At 46.1% G+C, this 14,017-nt stretch overlaps 1 protein-coding gene across 3 annotated transcripts in view; it reads right to left on the reverse strand.

Annotated features, from left to right (window-relative positions):
* Positions 1–14,017, reverse strand: part of FHAD1 (forkhead associated phosphopeptide binding domain 1) — a 121,886-nt gene that overhangs the window by 94,171 nt on the left and 13,698 nt on the right. For all 3 annotated transcript variants that reach the window (XM_045774711.2, XM_087858297.1, XM_087858298.1), the window contains exon 2: positions 9,273–9,479. In XM_045774711.2, the coding sequence (XP_045630667.2) occupies positions 9,273–9,479 (207 nt within the window). The remainder of the gene's footprint in view (positions 1–9,272; positions 9,480–14,017) is intronic.

The raw sequence follows: 14,017 nt of genomic DNA on the forward strand, positions 1-14,017 counted from the left end.
GTTTGCTAAGTAAAGTTTGCTAAACTTTACTCTTGTAGCTACACAACTGTAATGGCTGGAAGGGGTGAAGGTGACCACAGGATCACGGGATAGACCAGAAAATACAGACATAAGCGCAAACAGCCAGCAGGGGGCGCTATTTGGCTCCGGTGCCAACCGCTTTCTCTACCTCAGCAGCTCCCGGGGTGTTGCACTAACTCCAAGTGGGGTAATAATTCTAAGTCCCCCCAAAAAGGAGAAATTGTGTCCAAGATTTTCAGTGTGAGAAATCAGGAATATATATTTGGAACAGGGACCTGACACATTATATATAAATTTTGGAGTTTCAGAAAGGAGATCTGTTTGAGGGGTTCAGAAGAGTCGTTCATTTGGATTTTTACCAGCTGAGTTAACAAGGAGATCCGGCCCATCGAATTTCCCCATTGTCTGTAAGTCTACCAGCCTAGAGTTTTCCCTTAGAAGTTCTAATTAGCTTCCTGGTCAGTCCACAAAACGGGAAATAGAGCCTAATGAGAAAACACCCAGATTTTTGCAAATAGCCTTTTCTACCCCTAGAGGAGGTCTACTTCAGGTCATTCTTGCCAGATTGAGAGACTGAAGGGATGAAAGAATGAATGCTTTCCCACTAAGTTAGGAAAAGAGAAGCAGCAACGTGGTTCTCCTGTGATCCCAGAGTGTGAGCTGCCAGATGACACTGCAAGCAGCCCCGGTGGGTCCCTTGGTTCCTGCGCTGGGTTGTTTTGCCAAGGAGCTAAGGCTTCACCTGTGCTCTTCCCTCTGCATCCCCGCCCTGCCCTCCGATGTCATCTGGGAGGCCTGTGGACGTTTGATGACAACACAGACCTCAAGAGTCCTTCTGTGTGAGTTTTTGCTGAGGACACCTACCTGAGGCCGTGTGCTGCCAGGCCCTCCACTCCACTGGCCTCAGAAAATCTCTGACCAGAAACGCCTGGTCTCAGGGTGCCTCATCACGGCAGTAGGTCCCCACAGGAGTCGTAAAAGCACAACTACGTGATCAGGTTGGGGATGACAGACTTGCCTAGCAGAAGGTCTGTTCTGAAGAGCTCTCTGGTCCATTTGGTCACTGGCCCCTCAGGCCTGGGTACAGGCAAAGCCATATCTGCTCAAGAATGGAATCTGTGCAAAGGCACCATGGAGACGGAAATGCCACCCTTCCCAAGGATGCACCAACAAGCCCCTGACTCCAGGCGCTTCTCATCACACCCATTCACCAGAGGGGAGGAACAGGCGACTCTGCTTCCTTGGGGATTGGCTTGGGACTTTTGGAAAAGTGGATGATGTCTCCTTTTCTTCCCTCTTCCCCCAAATTCCTACTCTCAATCCTGTTAGGAAGGTTCGGGTGAGGCAGTGGGAATGTTTTCTAATGTCGTGCACATCTGGGGTTTCTTTGTTTGTTTTGTCTACCCTGCATCCATTTCTGCATCTTCTGGATGGGCACCTGAACTTTTGTGGAGCAGACAGCTTCCTCCCTCCCGCCCCCCAGTTTTGAGTCCATATAATTATGGTGGGTTGGTCCCTTCTGCTCCAGGGGAGAGACCATGACCCAGGCCTGGCAATCAGAGCATTCCATGTCTCTGGCCTCAGTGATAGGTTCAGGGATAGGCACATGGTCCAAGTCAAAGCTAATTAAGAAATTTCTTCTCTTCTTGGAGCTGCTAAATTTGGAGGGTGCTGGGGCTACTGGTGGCCATCTCACTACAGGTAAGGCAAGGGACTGCCTGAGATTTTGAAGCTAACAGAGATAAGACAGATTCCTGACCATTGTTTGGGCACCCGGATCCAGCTGTGCCTGAAGCTGGTACTTTTGGCCTTTGAAGTTACATGAGCTCCTCCCCTCCCCCCCGCCTTAGGCTAGTTTGAGTTGGGTTTCTAACCCTTGCAAACAATAAAATTTCCTAGAAAATATGCTTATTGAGACTTTAGCACAAGCATCAGGATGTAGTCAGAATGAGAGGTGTTAGGCAGGTTATGATATACTCAAATACAACCCGCCAAACTGTAAACATGCACCACATTTATCTTTTAACTTGTAAAAGTAAAGCAGCGGCCCAGAGAAGAAGTGATTTAAGACCAAGGAACCAACCATAAGACCAGTGGTGAAACGTTATACAGAGAAACTTTGAACAAATAAACAGTTCTCTAGCTGCAACAGACTTCAGACTACGAATCTCAAATATCCTTTTCAAAAGTCATACGAGGAAGAACATTCCAAAGTTTTAAAAGAGAACTTTCCAACTGAAAAAAACAGTAGAATGTATGATATGCATCTGTGGTGTATATATTAACGCCTAGCCAATTTATCAGATATATCGCAGTGATTACGACATGTGCAAATGCATATATATATCTGTATCTACATATTTAGAACCATGTATTTCCAGCTTTTTCACAAGAGATGTGGTGAAAAGACTGTTCAAATCTATTTTTTTAGCTTGCCTAATTTTTCTTATTCCTCAGTTAACCAAGTAAAAGCAAGTAAGCAGCACAGTTCCTGGAACACGGTAGGGCTCGGGCTGGGCCAGGTCCCTCTCCCTGTCCTCACCTGTCCTCACCTCCATTTTCAGCTCTTCTTTCAGAAAACTAAGTAAAAGAGGAGAGTGGGTGGCGCGTGGGGTTATAACAGAGGCTGGTCAATGTTTTCTGCAGAGCTAGACAGTAGATGTTTCCAGCTTCGCGTGCCGTAGGCTCTGCCTAGCTACCTGAGCCGCCGAAGCGGGAGAGCAGACGGAGGCCATACCTACGTGAAACAGGACGGCTGGCTTCCCATAAAACTTTATTTACAAACATGGGCGACGGCCCGGATTTGGCCTGTGGGCTGTAGTGTGCCAGCCGCTGGGTAGGAGCATGGGACTCGGCATCACACGGAATCGGGTGCTGCTCCCTCTTTGTCCGTGAGTCCGTGGGAACTTGACCAATGTGCTCCTTTTGGGCCTCGTCTGAAAAATCAGGATGGTAACAGCTGCTTCTCAGCTGGTGAGAAGGGAACGAGATGGTGCACAGACCACGCTTAGAGGACTTCTGGTATGTGATACGTGCGCGCTGGACCTTAGCCAGCAGACAGGACTGTCATCAGCAAAGAGCAAAAAGAAAGGGCGTGACCGGATTTGCCCTGGAGCCGCCGCAGTAGCCCCGGGGAAAAAGCTAGCGGAGGCAAATAAGCGCAGTAGCGTTTTCTTCTACTGTTGGTGGCTTTTGTTTTTACCGCCATGAAAAACCTTCCCCATCAGCAGGTGCAATTGAAGTTAGCCTGGGGCCCCCAGGACATGCCTTGACCGCCCGCAGTGAAGGACCTGCCTGAGTTCTCACAGCACCATGGGGCTCCAGGTCCCCCCCACCCCGTTAGGAAAAGCCTCTAGACGCCCAGGGACTCAGGAGAGCGGCCTTGCAATCCCAGCGTTGGCTGTAACCAGTACAGAACCTTGAGGAAGTCGCAGGAGATTTTGAGCGCCATTTCCTCAACGATAGGGTGGTCCCAATGACCTCTCCAGAAACTCTGAGGGGAGAAGGCGGACCTGTGATTAATGCGTATCTGCTTGGCAGAAACTGGAAACTAAAGCTTAGAGAGGTGACATAGGTTGTAGCTGGAATTTGAACCTGGGTCTATCGAACTCTAAAGCATTTGCTTTCTTCACTGTATCTGCAAAGCTTCGCCATCGCAGCGGTGAGCAGCAAGGGGTGCGGGGCGGATAGAACTGCTCTTTGTGTCGGGTAGGATGTCATGGCATTGTAGGAAGGATGAAGGACATATCCAGGTCCCTTGGGAGAGTGCGGCTGGACTGCGAGCAGGGCCCAGCAGCTAAAGGGAAGGGTACTCATGTTTACCTCTGTGGGGCCCCCCGCTGGCCCCTGTGGGCAAGGTTAGCCCAGAGCCCGATCTGGGGTAGTTGCTGGTGGGGCCATGCACGGGGTGAGGAAAACTGCTGCCAAGGGCTGTCAACCCGTTCATGAAACCCCTCTACACATCACTTGGGGTGCCCGGCTTCCTTTCTTCCTTCTGGGCATTTCCATTAGACTTGCCATATTTCAGAACAGAGAAAGATACAATTTATAGATTTGGGCGAGGTGGGTTTCCTTGCCCAGCTGTTTTATCAGAACACCACCGCCATGAATAGGACAGCTTGTTTCCACACCTCCCTTCCCGGAGACCAGAAAGCACTCAAAAAGGCAACCACAGACAAAACCCACAATATGGCGGACACATCCGGCTGTGTGACTTCTATTGCCCACGCCTGGTGCTGAAGCAGAAACTCTGTTATTACTTACCTGGTTGCTTTGGGGCATTGCAAATGGCCCTGCAGCTCATGTCCCGCATAGCTGGGGGGTGGGGGGTGGTGCCCTCCACACGGACTCTAATGTGAATGGAGACCCTGGAGTTGTGCAACATGGCGGCCCTAGGTTAGACTTTGGCGAAAGAGCTGTGATTTACAAAGCATATTCCCGGACATATCCCCGGGGCAGGTGCCAATGTATTTTGTCAACCAAGAGGGCTTTGGGGGTATATTTTTTCATCTTGGATGTCATCCCCCAGGTAATTTATATGCACATGGTTGGGGAGGTCTTGGAGGTTTCCTGTTTAAAGGAACATTCCGAGAGGAATGCTTGTTTGCTTGATTCTAAAGCTGAGAGTTACCATGAGCTTGTCAGAGGGGCCGGACACAGGGCCAAGCGATTTACACACATTATGCGCTTAATGCCACAGTCACTTCATGCGGTACTCCAACTTTCCAGCAGTGGGAACTGAGCTGTGAGAGCGAGGTGACCTGTGCACAAGCCCACAGCATAAGCACAGGGCTAGGACTGTGCTCGAGGCAGCCTGACCAGGACGCACACTTCCCACCGTGACATCTGCTAACACAGGTGGCTCCCTGACCTCCCACCACCCTCCACCCCCATCCCCAAGACAAGGCTGTCACATCCCTTCCGACTGGGTATGGTCACACAGAGCCTGCAACAAATGTTTTCCTTCGGGAACTCTTTGTCAGGAAGGGAATAGCTCTGGCCAAGTCCAACCCTTTTGATTTCATGACGATCCTCCTTGAGAACTCTACCTCAGGGAGAAACAACTAGGAGCCAAAAAACCAGTCAGAAACAAGAGCATGCAGCAATCAAGACGGCCACATATTTCTTAGAAAAGCTGGACCTCAAAGTATTTAATGAGAGATGCCCTTCATTACCTCCTCTGTCTGCTCCCTCCCTCTCTCCCTCCTTCCCTTCCCTTCCCTTCCCTTCCCTTCCCTTCCCTTCCCTTCCCTTCCCTTCCCTTCCCTTCCTCCCTTCCCTCCTTCCAGTCCACGAGGCTGCCCTCACTCAGGCCCTGCAGCGAACCCCTCCATTAATAACAGCTCAGAGGATGGTTGCAGGAAAGTCCCTCAATGTAGGAATGCCCTGAGCAGACAGCACATTTGGGACGATGGAGGAGGGGAGAGTCCTGCGGGGGAAGGTGGCTCCCTGGGAAAGTTTAGGCTGCTGTAAGCGCCCTGGGCACAGGCCAGGGGAACATTTGTGCAGCTGCTTGCAGTCACGTAGGGGGAATGAAGCGGGATGCAAATGCTTGTAGAAATAAGAATTTTAAAAATATGTGTATGTTCAAGTGACCACAAAAGTGTGCTTTGTTCTCTTTGAAAACCAGTCGGCGATCCTGCTCTAGCTGGCATTAGATGAAAGGTTTTCTTCCCTCTGCTCCCCACAAGTGGGGATAGAGATTAATTCTGCATTGCCCAGCTGTGTGACGCTGGGGAAGTTACTTAACCTCTCTGAGTTTTGGATTTCTTGTCTGTAAGATGGAGACAGGAGAACCCATCTCATAGGTTATTGTAGGTGTTAAATAAGGGAGAGCAGGCAAACTGCTTAGCACAGCGTCGTCCGTATCCACGACTCCTGCTACTCCACAGATTTCTCTTTTTACAAAGTGTCCTCGTCTTTTCTAGTCAAGGTTCGAGGTCTTCCTCACTGTTTCTTACACTTACCTGATATCAGAAGCACCTCGTGAAATGAGGTACCCCTTCCCTACCTATACACCTGTGTGCATGACACTCTTATTCACAACAGCCAAAAGCTGGAAACAGTCATCGATGGATGAACGCCTCAACAAAGTGTGGTGTAGACACACGACGGACTATTACTCAGCTTTAAAAAGGAAGGGGATTCTGACACCTGCTACAACATGGGCATACCTCGAGGTCCTGGCCCTACATAAGCGAAGTGAGACAGTCACAACGGACAAACACTGTAAGATTCCACTTGCACAAGGTGCCCAGAGTGGTCAAATGCAGAGAGACAGAATGAACGGTGCTGGGGGCGGAAGGAGGAGGGAGTTTTTAATTAAGGGGCACAGAGTTTGAGTTTGGGAAGGTGAACAGAGTTCTGGAGACGGCTGTAGAACCATGTGCATGTAATGCTCTGCAACTCTATACTTAAAAACAGTTACGATGGTGAATGTTTTCAGTATTTGGCCACTATCTTTAAAATTAAAAATTAAAAACACACAAAAAAAACCTAAGTACCTCCAAGGTTTTTTGGAGAGTAACAGAAATGGATGGAAAGTTCTGAAAGTAGGTTGTGGTGATGTCTAACTCTGTAAACGTACAAAAATGGGGGGCGCTTGGGTGGCTCAGTCGGCTAAGTCTGTCTTCAGCTCAGGTCATGATCTCAGGGTCCTGGGATCAAGTCTCGGGTCGGGCTCCCCGGCTCAGCTCTCCCTCTCCCCCAGCTTGTGCTCTCTCTCACTCTCTCTCTCTTAAATAAATAAATAAAATGTTTAAAAAAACATACAAAAATGGGCTGAATCGTAGGCTTACAATGAATGAAGTTTATGTTATGTAAATTATACTTCAAGGAAGCTGTTAAAAGCAGGCAAACAAACAAATGCTGTGTTATGAGGAAGCTTTTGGGGGCGATGAATAGGTTTACTGCCTTGACTGTGGCAATTGTTATCTGGGTGCACACACGTGTGTCAAAGCCCATCAGACTGTATCTTTTAAACACGTGCAGCTGCTTGTATGTCAATCATATCTCCATAAAGCTGTGTTTTTTTTCCCTTTTTTTTTTTTTTTTTTAAAGTAGGCTCTATGCCCAACTTGGAGCCCAATGCGAGGCTTGAACTCACGACCCGGAGATCAAGACCTGAGCTGAGATCAAGAGTCAGACACTGAACTGGCTAAGCCACCCGGGCGCCCCTCCATAAAGCTATTTTTAAAAAAGCAGCACAGTTTTCCATATACAAACGAACTCCTCGTGATTTTTTCCAACAATGCCCCCTTTTGATGGATATTTAGGTTTCAATTTTTGTGCCCCTATAAATAATATTTCCATAAATATCTTCGTATGAAAAAAATGCAGACATTGTTTGTCGCCCTTTCCCCTGCTGGCAAGCCACAAAATGAGAATTTCCCAGGCAGGGGGGCCTGGGAACCTGTAATTTTGTTGAACATTCCAGAAACGTTCTTATAATCAGACATGTTTGAGAAACATTGACTCAAACGTCACAAACTTGGATTTACAGGCTTTGGGGTTTGAAACTCCATTTTCTTTGGTTCTTAAAAAAAAATCTGTAAATGCTCTAGATAAGGGATTCGTATTTAGGTTTCCCTTCCGTTGGGGGTACATCAGAATCACCAAAGAGCCTGTGAGAATGTGTATTCCCCAATGGAGGCCCCGCTCCCAGGCAGGCTGTGTAGGGTCACCAGATTTAACATAAATAAATACATAGATTAAAAATATATATAAATGAAATATAGGGTATCCAATTAATTCTGAATTTCAGACAAATACCAAATAATTTTTTTAGCATAAGAGATATCAATATTTGGGACATACTCATACTAAAAGATTATTTGTTTACCTGAAATTCAGATTTAACTGGGGGTTCTGTGTTTTTTTTCTGGCTACCTTAGTATGAGTCCTTGGGCCTGGATGAGGCCAGGAACCTGCACTGCTGGTCTGCTCCCCACCGGGGTCTGATGTGGGTGAGTGTGGAGGGATCAGGTCAACACCTGGGTCAGGAGCCCCCTCAGCGCTACCCCAGGACCCTGGTGCGTTCCATGAGCAAACACACTTTCACGGTCTAAGAAGGATAAGGCAGCTGAGCAGCAGCCGAAAAACCTGCCCCACATCTTCAAAGCCAAACATGACGGACGTGGCATCATGGCCCATGCAGCCTGAGGGACGCCGTCCGTCTTCCTGGGGTGCACAATTAGGGCTGCCTGTGGGCTCAAAACCCCAGAAGTCTGTCTAGATCCTCCACATTTTATTAATTTACACCCAGCCTTGTCCCAGAAAGGATTTTCAGCTCAGAGGCCTCAGTCCATGTTGCGTTCTTGGGGCAGCGAGTAAGATCAGGACGCCGTCTCTCTGGGACACGCACGACAGATGTTAATTGTGTGCTCACCGTGAATGGGCACGGTGCTGGTTTTACAATTATAACCATCTCTCTCCACCCTCAAGCTGAGCCTGCAAGGTCATTGCTGTCATTGGCCCCATTTTGTAGAGGAGGAAACGGGAGGTTCTGGGGGAGTCCAGCGACTTGCTCAGGAGCACATATGAGAATGGTAGAGCTGGGATTCTGACCAAAGCCTGAGCTGCTAACTTTCCTCCCCCTACCCTCCCACCCCTGCCCCCAGTCTGCCTCCCCCATAAACGGCGTGCTCCTTGGGATGGAGCTTTAATGGGGAAGTTTTGTATTGCATTTTGCTTAAACTGGGGCCAGGTTTTAGGTCAGGATCCCAAGGACATTTCTGATGGGGGTATGAGAACAGCTGCCATGTGCTGAGTCTCCGCTCCAGGCGGACACTGACTTTCACGCTTTACAGATAGATAGCCTCTCCATGCCGCGCATCACCGGAAGCCTGAGAGCCACGCATATACAGAACCCTGGCTGAGGTCACAAAGCAAGGAAGCTGCAGAGTGCTGATCTGCCTGAGAAGAAGCATCCATCTCCGAGTTTTCAAAAGCACATGCTGCTTTCCTCTTGCCCTAACCAAGCTTTGCATTTTCAGGAAAGCTATGGTTCTGGGTTCCTGTGCCACTCTTACATGTCATTCCAGGAAATGCCCAGAAGAGGGCGCAAGGATGCACACTGCACGAGGACCCTCCTGGATTGGTGTGAACCTTGCAAGGTCCGGTGGGTCAAGGTCACTGTGTGCACAACATGAAATCCGAGTGTCGTGCTGTGGACAAGCACCACTCTTTGGATGCACAGAAGGGGACAGGACACGGCACCTCTGGCCCCCTACCCTGCAGGGGCCTGGACTCACCGAGTGTGGGTTTTCGATGACCAGTTCGTAGGTCAGCCCTCCGGACCCAAATCTCAGGATGTCTCCAGGCAGCAGCTTCACGGCCACATTCTGAATGTGGCACTCGTTGACGAAGGTGCCGTTTCGGGAATTGAAGTCCTGGAGAACAAAGCTGTCCTCGGCCTCATTATATTCAATAAGTGCGTGATGGTTGTCGATGTCAGCAGACTGAAATGCAGAAGGAGGACAGCTGTGACCGGGGCCCCTAACACCTGCTCGTGAGCACCGGGTGCCAGACCGTGCTCAGCCCCTCGCCCGGCCACCTGGTAACCTACAACCCTCATTTAAAAATGATGATGCTCGGGCTCTGGGCTGGGCGTGGAGCCTGCTTAAGATTATTCTCTCCTTTTCCCTCTGCCCCACCCCCACAACACCCTCTTCCTAAAAAAAAAAAAAAAATGACACTCAGAGTCAGAGCAGTTAAGTGACCTGGCCCAGGCCACATGGTAAGTGTGTAATGGGGCTGGGGTATGCGCTCTCTGACTCCAGACCCAGAGCAGGCGCCCAAGTTGTGGGGTGGGGAATCAGGCAGCACAGAGTGGCACAGAGTCTGAATGAGCACATATCTGGCCAGGGAGTTGGCCACTTTCTCTTTCGCTGACCCCACATAGGTACACTTTTGGTTGTCCAGAATGGCAGGACAGAAAGCAAAAATGGCCCCAAACACAAACTAGAAACATCAGTTGGCAAAGTGACAGCTGTCCACTCTCCTGCAGGGAAAATACCAAGTGTGTGGAATAAGGTACATAGAGCTAACGGAGGGGAGAGTGTCTAATGATTGTTGTTCATTAATTTTTTGTTCAATTCATTTTAAAAAATGTTACAGAAAATGAGAATTGGAGAAAAGCACAAAGAAGACATTAAAATCACTTAGGCTCCCATCCCCCAGAGGCAGACACTGTTAGCGCTGTGGCTCATTCCTCCCAGTCTTCTGTCTATGCTTACGATCTTTTTAAAAAGTTTAAACAAAACTGAGATCACACCACATAACATAGTTTTTAAACTACTTTTACAAAACCTGTAAAATGTGTACAATGAAGGTTTTTCCATGTGATTAGTTATTTCTATTGCTTCTTAAAAGCTGCTCAGAATTTATCTAATCGGAGATGATCTGCTTTTCAATAGGGGGCCGGGGTGTGACTACATTTCCAAAAAGAAAGGGACCCCAGCCCAGACAGTGTGTCTGTGAGTTGGCAATGGGGGGCGAAAGGCTCTTCAGTAATTTCTCCTTGGTCAGCAGACTGAGCAAAGTTCACACCTGGGAGGAAATACTACCTTCCTGGGTCTTGGGGCTCTGGACTGTGGCTGTCGGGCACGTACGAAGTCCTTCTCTTTTCAGGACACTGTGCCTATTAGACATCCACCCTGGCCTGAGATTTTGCAATTAGTTTCTGAATTTATCTTCTCGGAGTGCCTCGTCTGACATTCACAAAAAGAGTACTTGTACTTAGAAGAGTATAAAGTCCCATAATAAAACACAAAGTGTAAAGTCCCATAATACAACAATACCAATAGCTTGTATTGATAATATAATAATAGCTTATATTATATAGCTTATATTATTATACAGTAATATAATAATTTGTATTAATAGGATATATTAATTCAACATTACATGCCAGGAAATTGGCTAAGTGCTCTACTGCATTATCCCATTTCATCTACACAATAACCCAAAGAGATCATTCTCCATTTTTTAGATAAGGAAACTGAGGCACGGAATGATTAAATTTGCCCAGATTCACCCAGCTCGGCAAGCCTGGCTCGTATTCAGATTTGCTTGATTCAAATGTCTGTGTTCTTACCCACATTGCAAATTTTTATCATACATTTGGGTACCCAAAATATTGAAATGCAAAATGAAAGCAGGAGGAACTATACTAATTTCAGATGGAACAGACTTCAGAGCAAGAAATATTACCAGGGATCAAGAGAGGCTTTATATATGGTGATAAAAGGGTCAATTCTCCAAAAGGACAAAACAATCCTTAATTGCATGTGCCTAAAGATAGAGCATCAGAATAAGTGAGGCAGAAAGTGACAGGAGTTTGAGGAGAAACCGACAAATCCATTCTGATCGTTGGAGCCTTCAACATCCCTGTATCAGGAATGGACAGATTCATCAGGCAGAAAATTAGTAAGAATAAGGCTGAACTGAACACCAGCATCAGTCAACTGGATCTAATTGACATGTATAGATTGCTTCACCAAATAACAACAAAATGCACGCTGTTCTGAAGCTCACGCAGAACATTCATCAAGGTAGACCACATTCTGAGCCACAAAACATAACTCATCTGGGGCGCCTGGGTGGCACAGCGGTTAAGCGTCTGCCTTCGGCTCAGGGCATGATCCCAGCGTTATGGGATCGAGCCCCACATCAGGCTCCTCTGCTATGAGCCTGCTTCTTCCTCTCCCACTCCCCCTGCTTGTGTTCCCTCTCTCGCTGGCTGTCTCTATCTCTGTCGAATAAATAAATAAAATCTTTAAAAAAAAAAACATAACTCATCAAATTTAAAAGAACAGAAATCATACAAAGCATGCTCTCAGCCTGCGATAGAATCAAACTAGGAATCAATAGCAGAAAGACAGCTGAAAATTCCAAAGTATTTGGAGATTAAACAACCTGCTTCTAAATAGCATGTTGGTCAAGGAAGAAGTCATAAGAAAAAGAAAAAATTACCTAAATGAAATGAAAGTACATGCAAAGGAAAATACAACTTATCAGAATTTGTGTGATACAGGAAAGCAGTGCTGAGAAGGAAATTCATAGCACAGAATACATATATTAGAAAAGAAAGACTTAGAATCAATAATAGAAGCTTCCACCTTAGGAAATTAGAGAATGAAAAGCAAGATATAGACCCATGTCTATTAAAGAATTTGTATCTATAATTGATAACCTCCCAAAACAGAAAGCACCAGGCCCAGATGGGTTCATTGGTGAATTTCATCAAACACTTAAGGAAAAAATGATACCAGTTCTCTACAACCTCTTCCAGAAAATAGAAACAGAAGGAACACTTCCTAACTCATTCTATTTGGACAACATTACCCTAATACCAAAACCAGACAAAAATATTACAAGAAGAGAAAACTTCAGACCAATACTCTCATGAACGTCGATGTAAAATCCTCAATAAAATATCAACAAATCGAATCCAACAATGTATACAAAGAATTATACACTACGAGCAAGTATGCAGGTATGTGAGGCGGGGTCAACACTTGAAAATCAATTAATGTAATCTATCACCTCAACCGCTGAGGGAGGAAAAGTCACATGATCATATCATTAGATGAAGAAAGAGCATTTGACAAAATTCAACACCTAGTCATCATTAAAAAGCAAAACCACAAAATTGTTGGCAAATTAGGACTAGAAGGGAACTTCCTCAACCTGATAAAGAACATCTACAAAAACCCTAAAGCTAACATCACACTTAATAGTGAGAAACTAGGAACTTTCCCATTACGATCAGGAACAAGACAAAGATGCCCCCTCTCATACTACTTTTTTTTTTCTTCAAGATTTTATTTGTTTATTTGACAGAGACAGAGACAGCCAGCGAGAGAGGGAACACAAGCAGGGGGAGTGGGAGAGGAAGAAGCAGGCTCATAGCAGAGGAGCCTGATGTGGGGCTCGATCCCAGAACGCCGGGATCACACCCTGAGCCGAAGGCAGACGCTTAACCGCTGTGCCACCCAGGCGCCCCAGTCTCATACTACTTTTTAACACAGTATGGTGTCCTAGCCAGGACAGACAAGAAAAGGAAATAAAAGGTACATAGATCGGGAAGGAAGAAATAAAACTGTCTCTGGTTGCAGAGGACATGATCGCCTATGCAGAAAATCCCAAAGAATCAACAAAAACACTCCTAGAACTGATAAGCATTTATAGGAGGGTGGCAAGGTACAAAATTAATATACAAAAATTGATTGCTTTCCTATAAACCAGCAACGAACAACTGGAATTAGAAATTAAAAACACAACACCATTTACGTTAGCACCAAAAACAAAACAAAACAAAACAAAAAAACGGAAAAGAAAGACAGACCAGACAGACAGACTTAGGTATAAATCTAACAAAATATGTAAAGATCTATATGAAGAAAACTATAAAAACCTTGATGAAAGAAATCAAAGAAGATCTAAATAGACGACAAGATAGCCCATGTTTATTTGTAATTCCTTATGATATATGATGTTTAGCATCTTCTCATAGGCTTATTTGCCATCTGTATATCTTCTTTGGTGAGGTGTCTATTCATATCTTTCGTCCATTTGTAAACTGTGTTGTCTGTTTCCTTACAGTTGAGTTTTAAGACTCATTTATTTTGGATACATGCTTATAGCATTCTTATTCATAATTGCCCCAAACTGGAACCAACCCAAGATGTCCTTTAAAAGGTAAATGGACAGGCAAACTGTGGTACATTCGTCCAATAAAATAATAGTGATAAAAAGAAATGAGCTATCAAGTCACAAAACCATGGAGGAACCATGTAAATGCACATAGCTTAGTGAAAGAAGCCAGTCTGAAAGGGCTACATAGTGTACAATTTCAACTATATGAAATTCCAAAAAAAGAAAACTATAGCGACAGTAAAAAGATCAGTGGTTTCCAGTTGGATGGAACTGGAATGGAATGGAATTCTAAATGGAATTCCAGTTGGATGGATTCATCCTGTCCAGAGCGGTGGAT

The sequence above is a fragment of the Ursus americanus genome, chromosome 33 (genome assembly GCF_024610735.1).
Source record: "Ursus americanus isolate L20-20 chromosome 33, mUrsAme1.1.p, whole genome shotgun sequence".
NCBI classification, from domain to species: Eukaryota; Metazoa; Chordata; class Mammalia; order Carnivora; family Ursidae; genus Ursus; species Ursus americanus.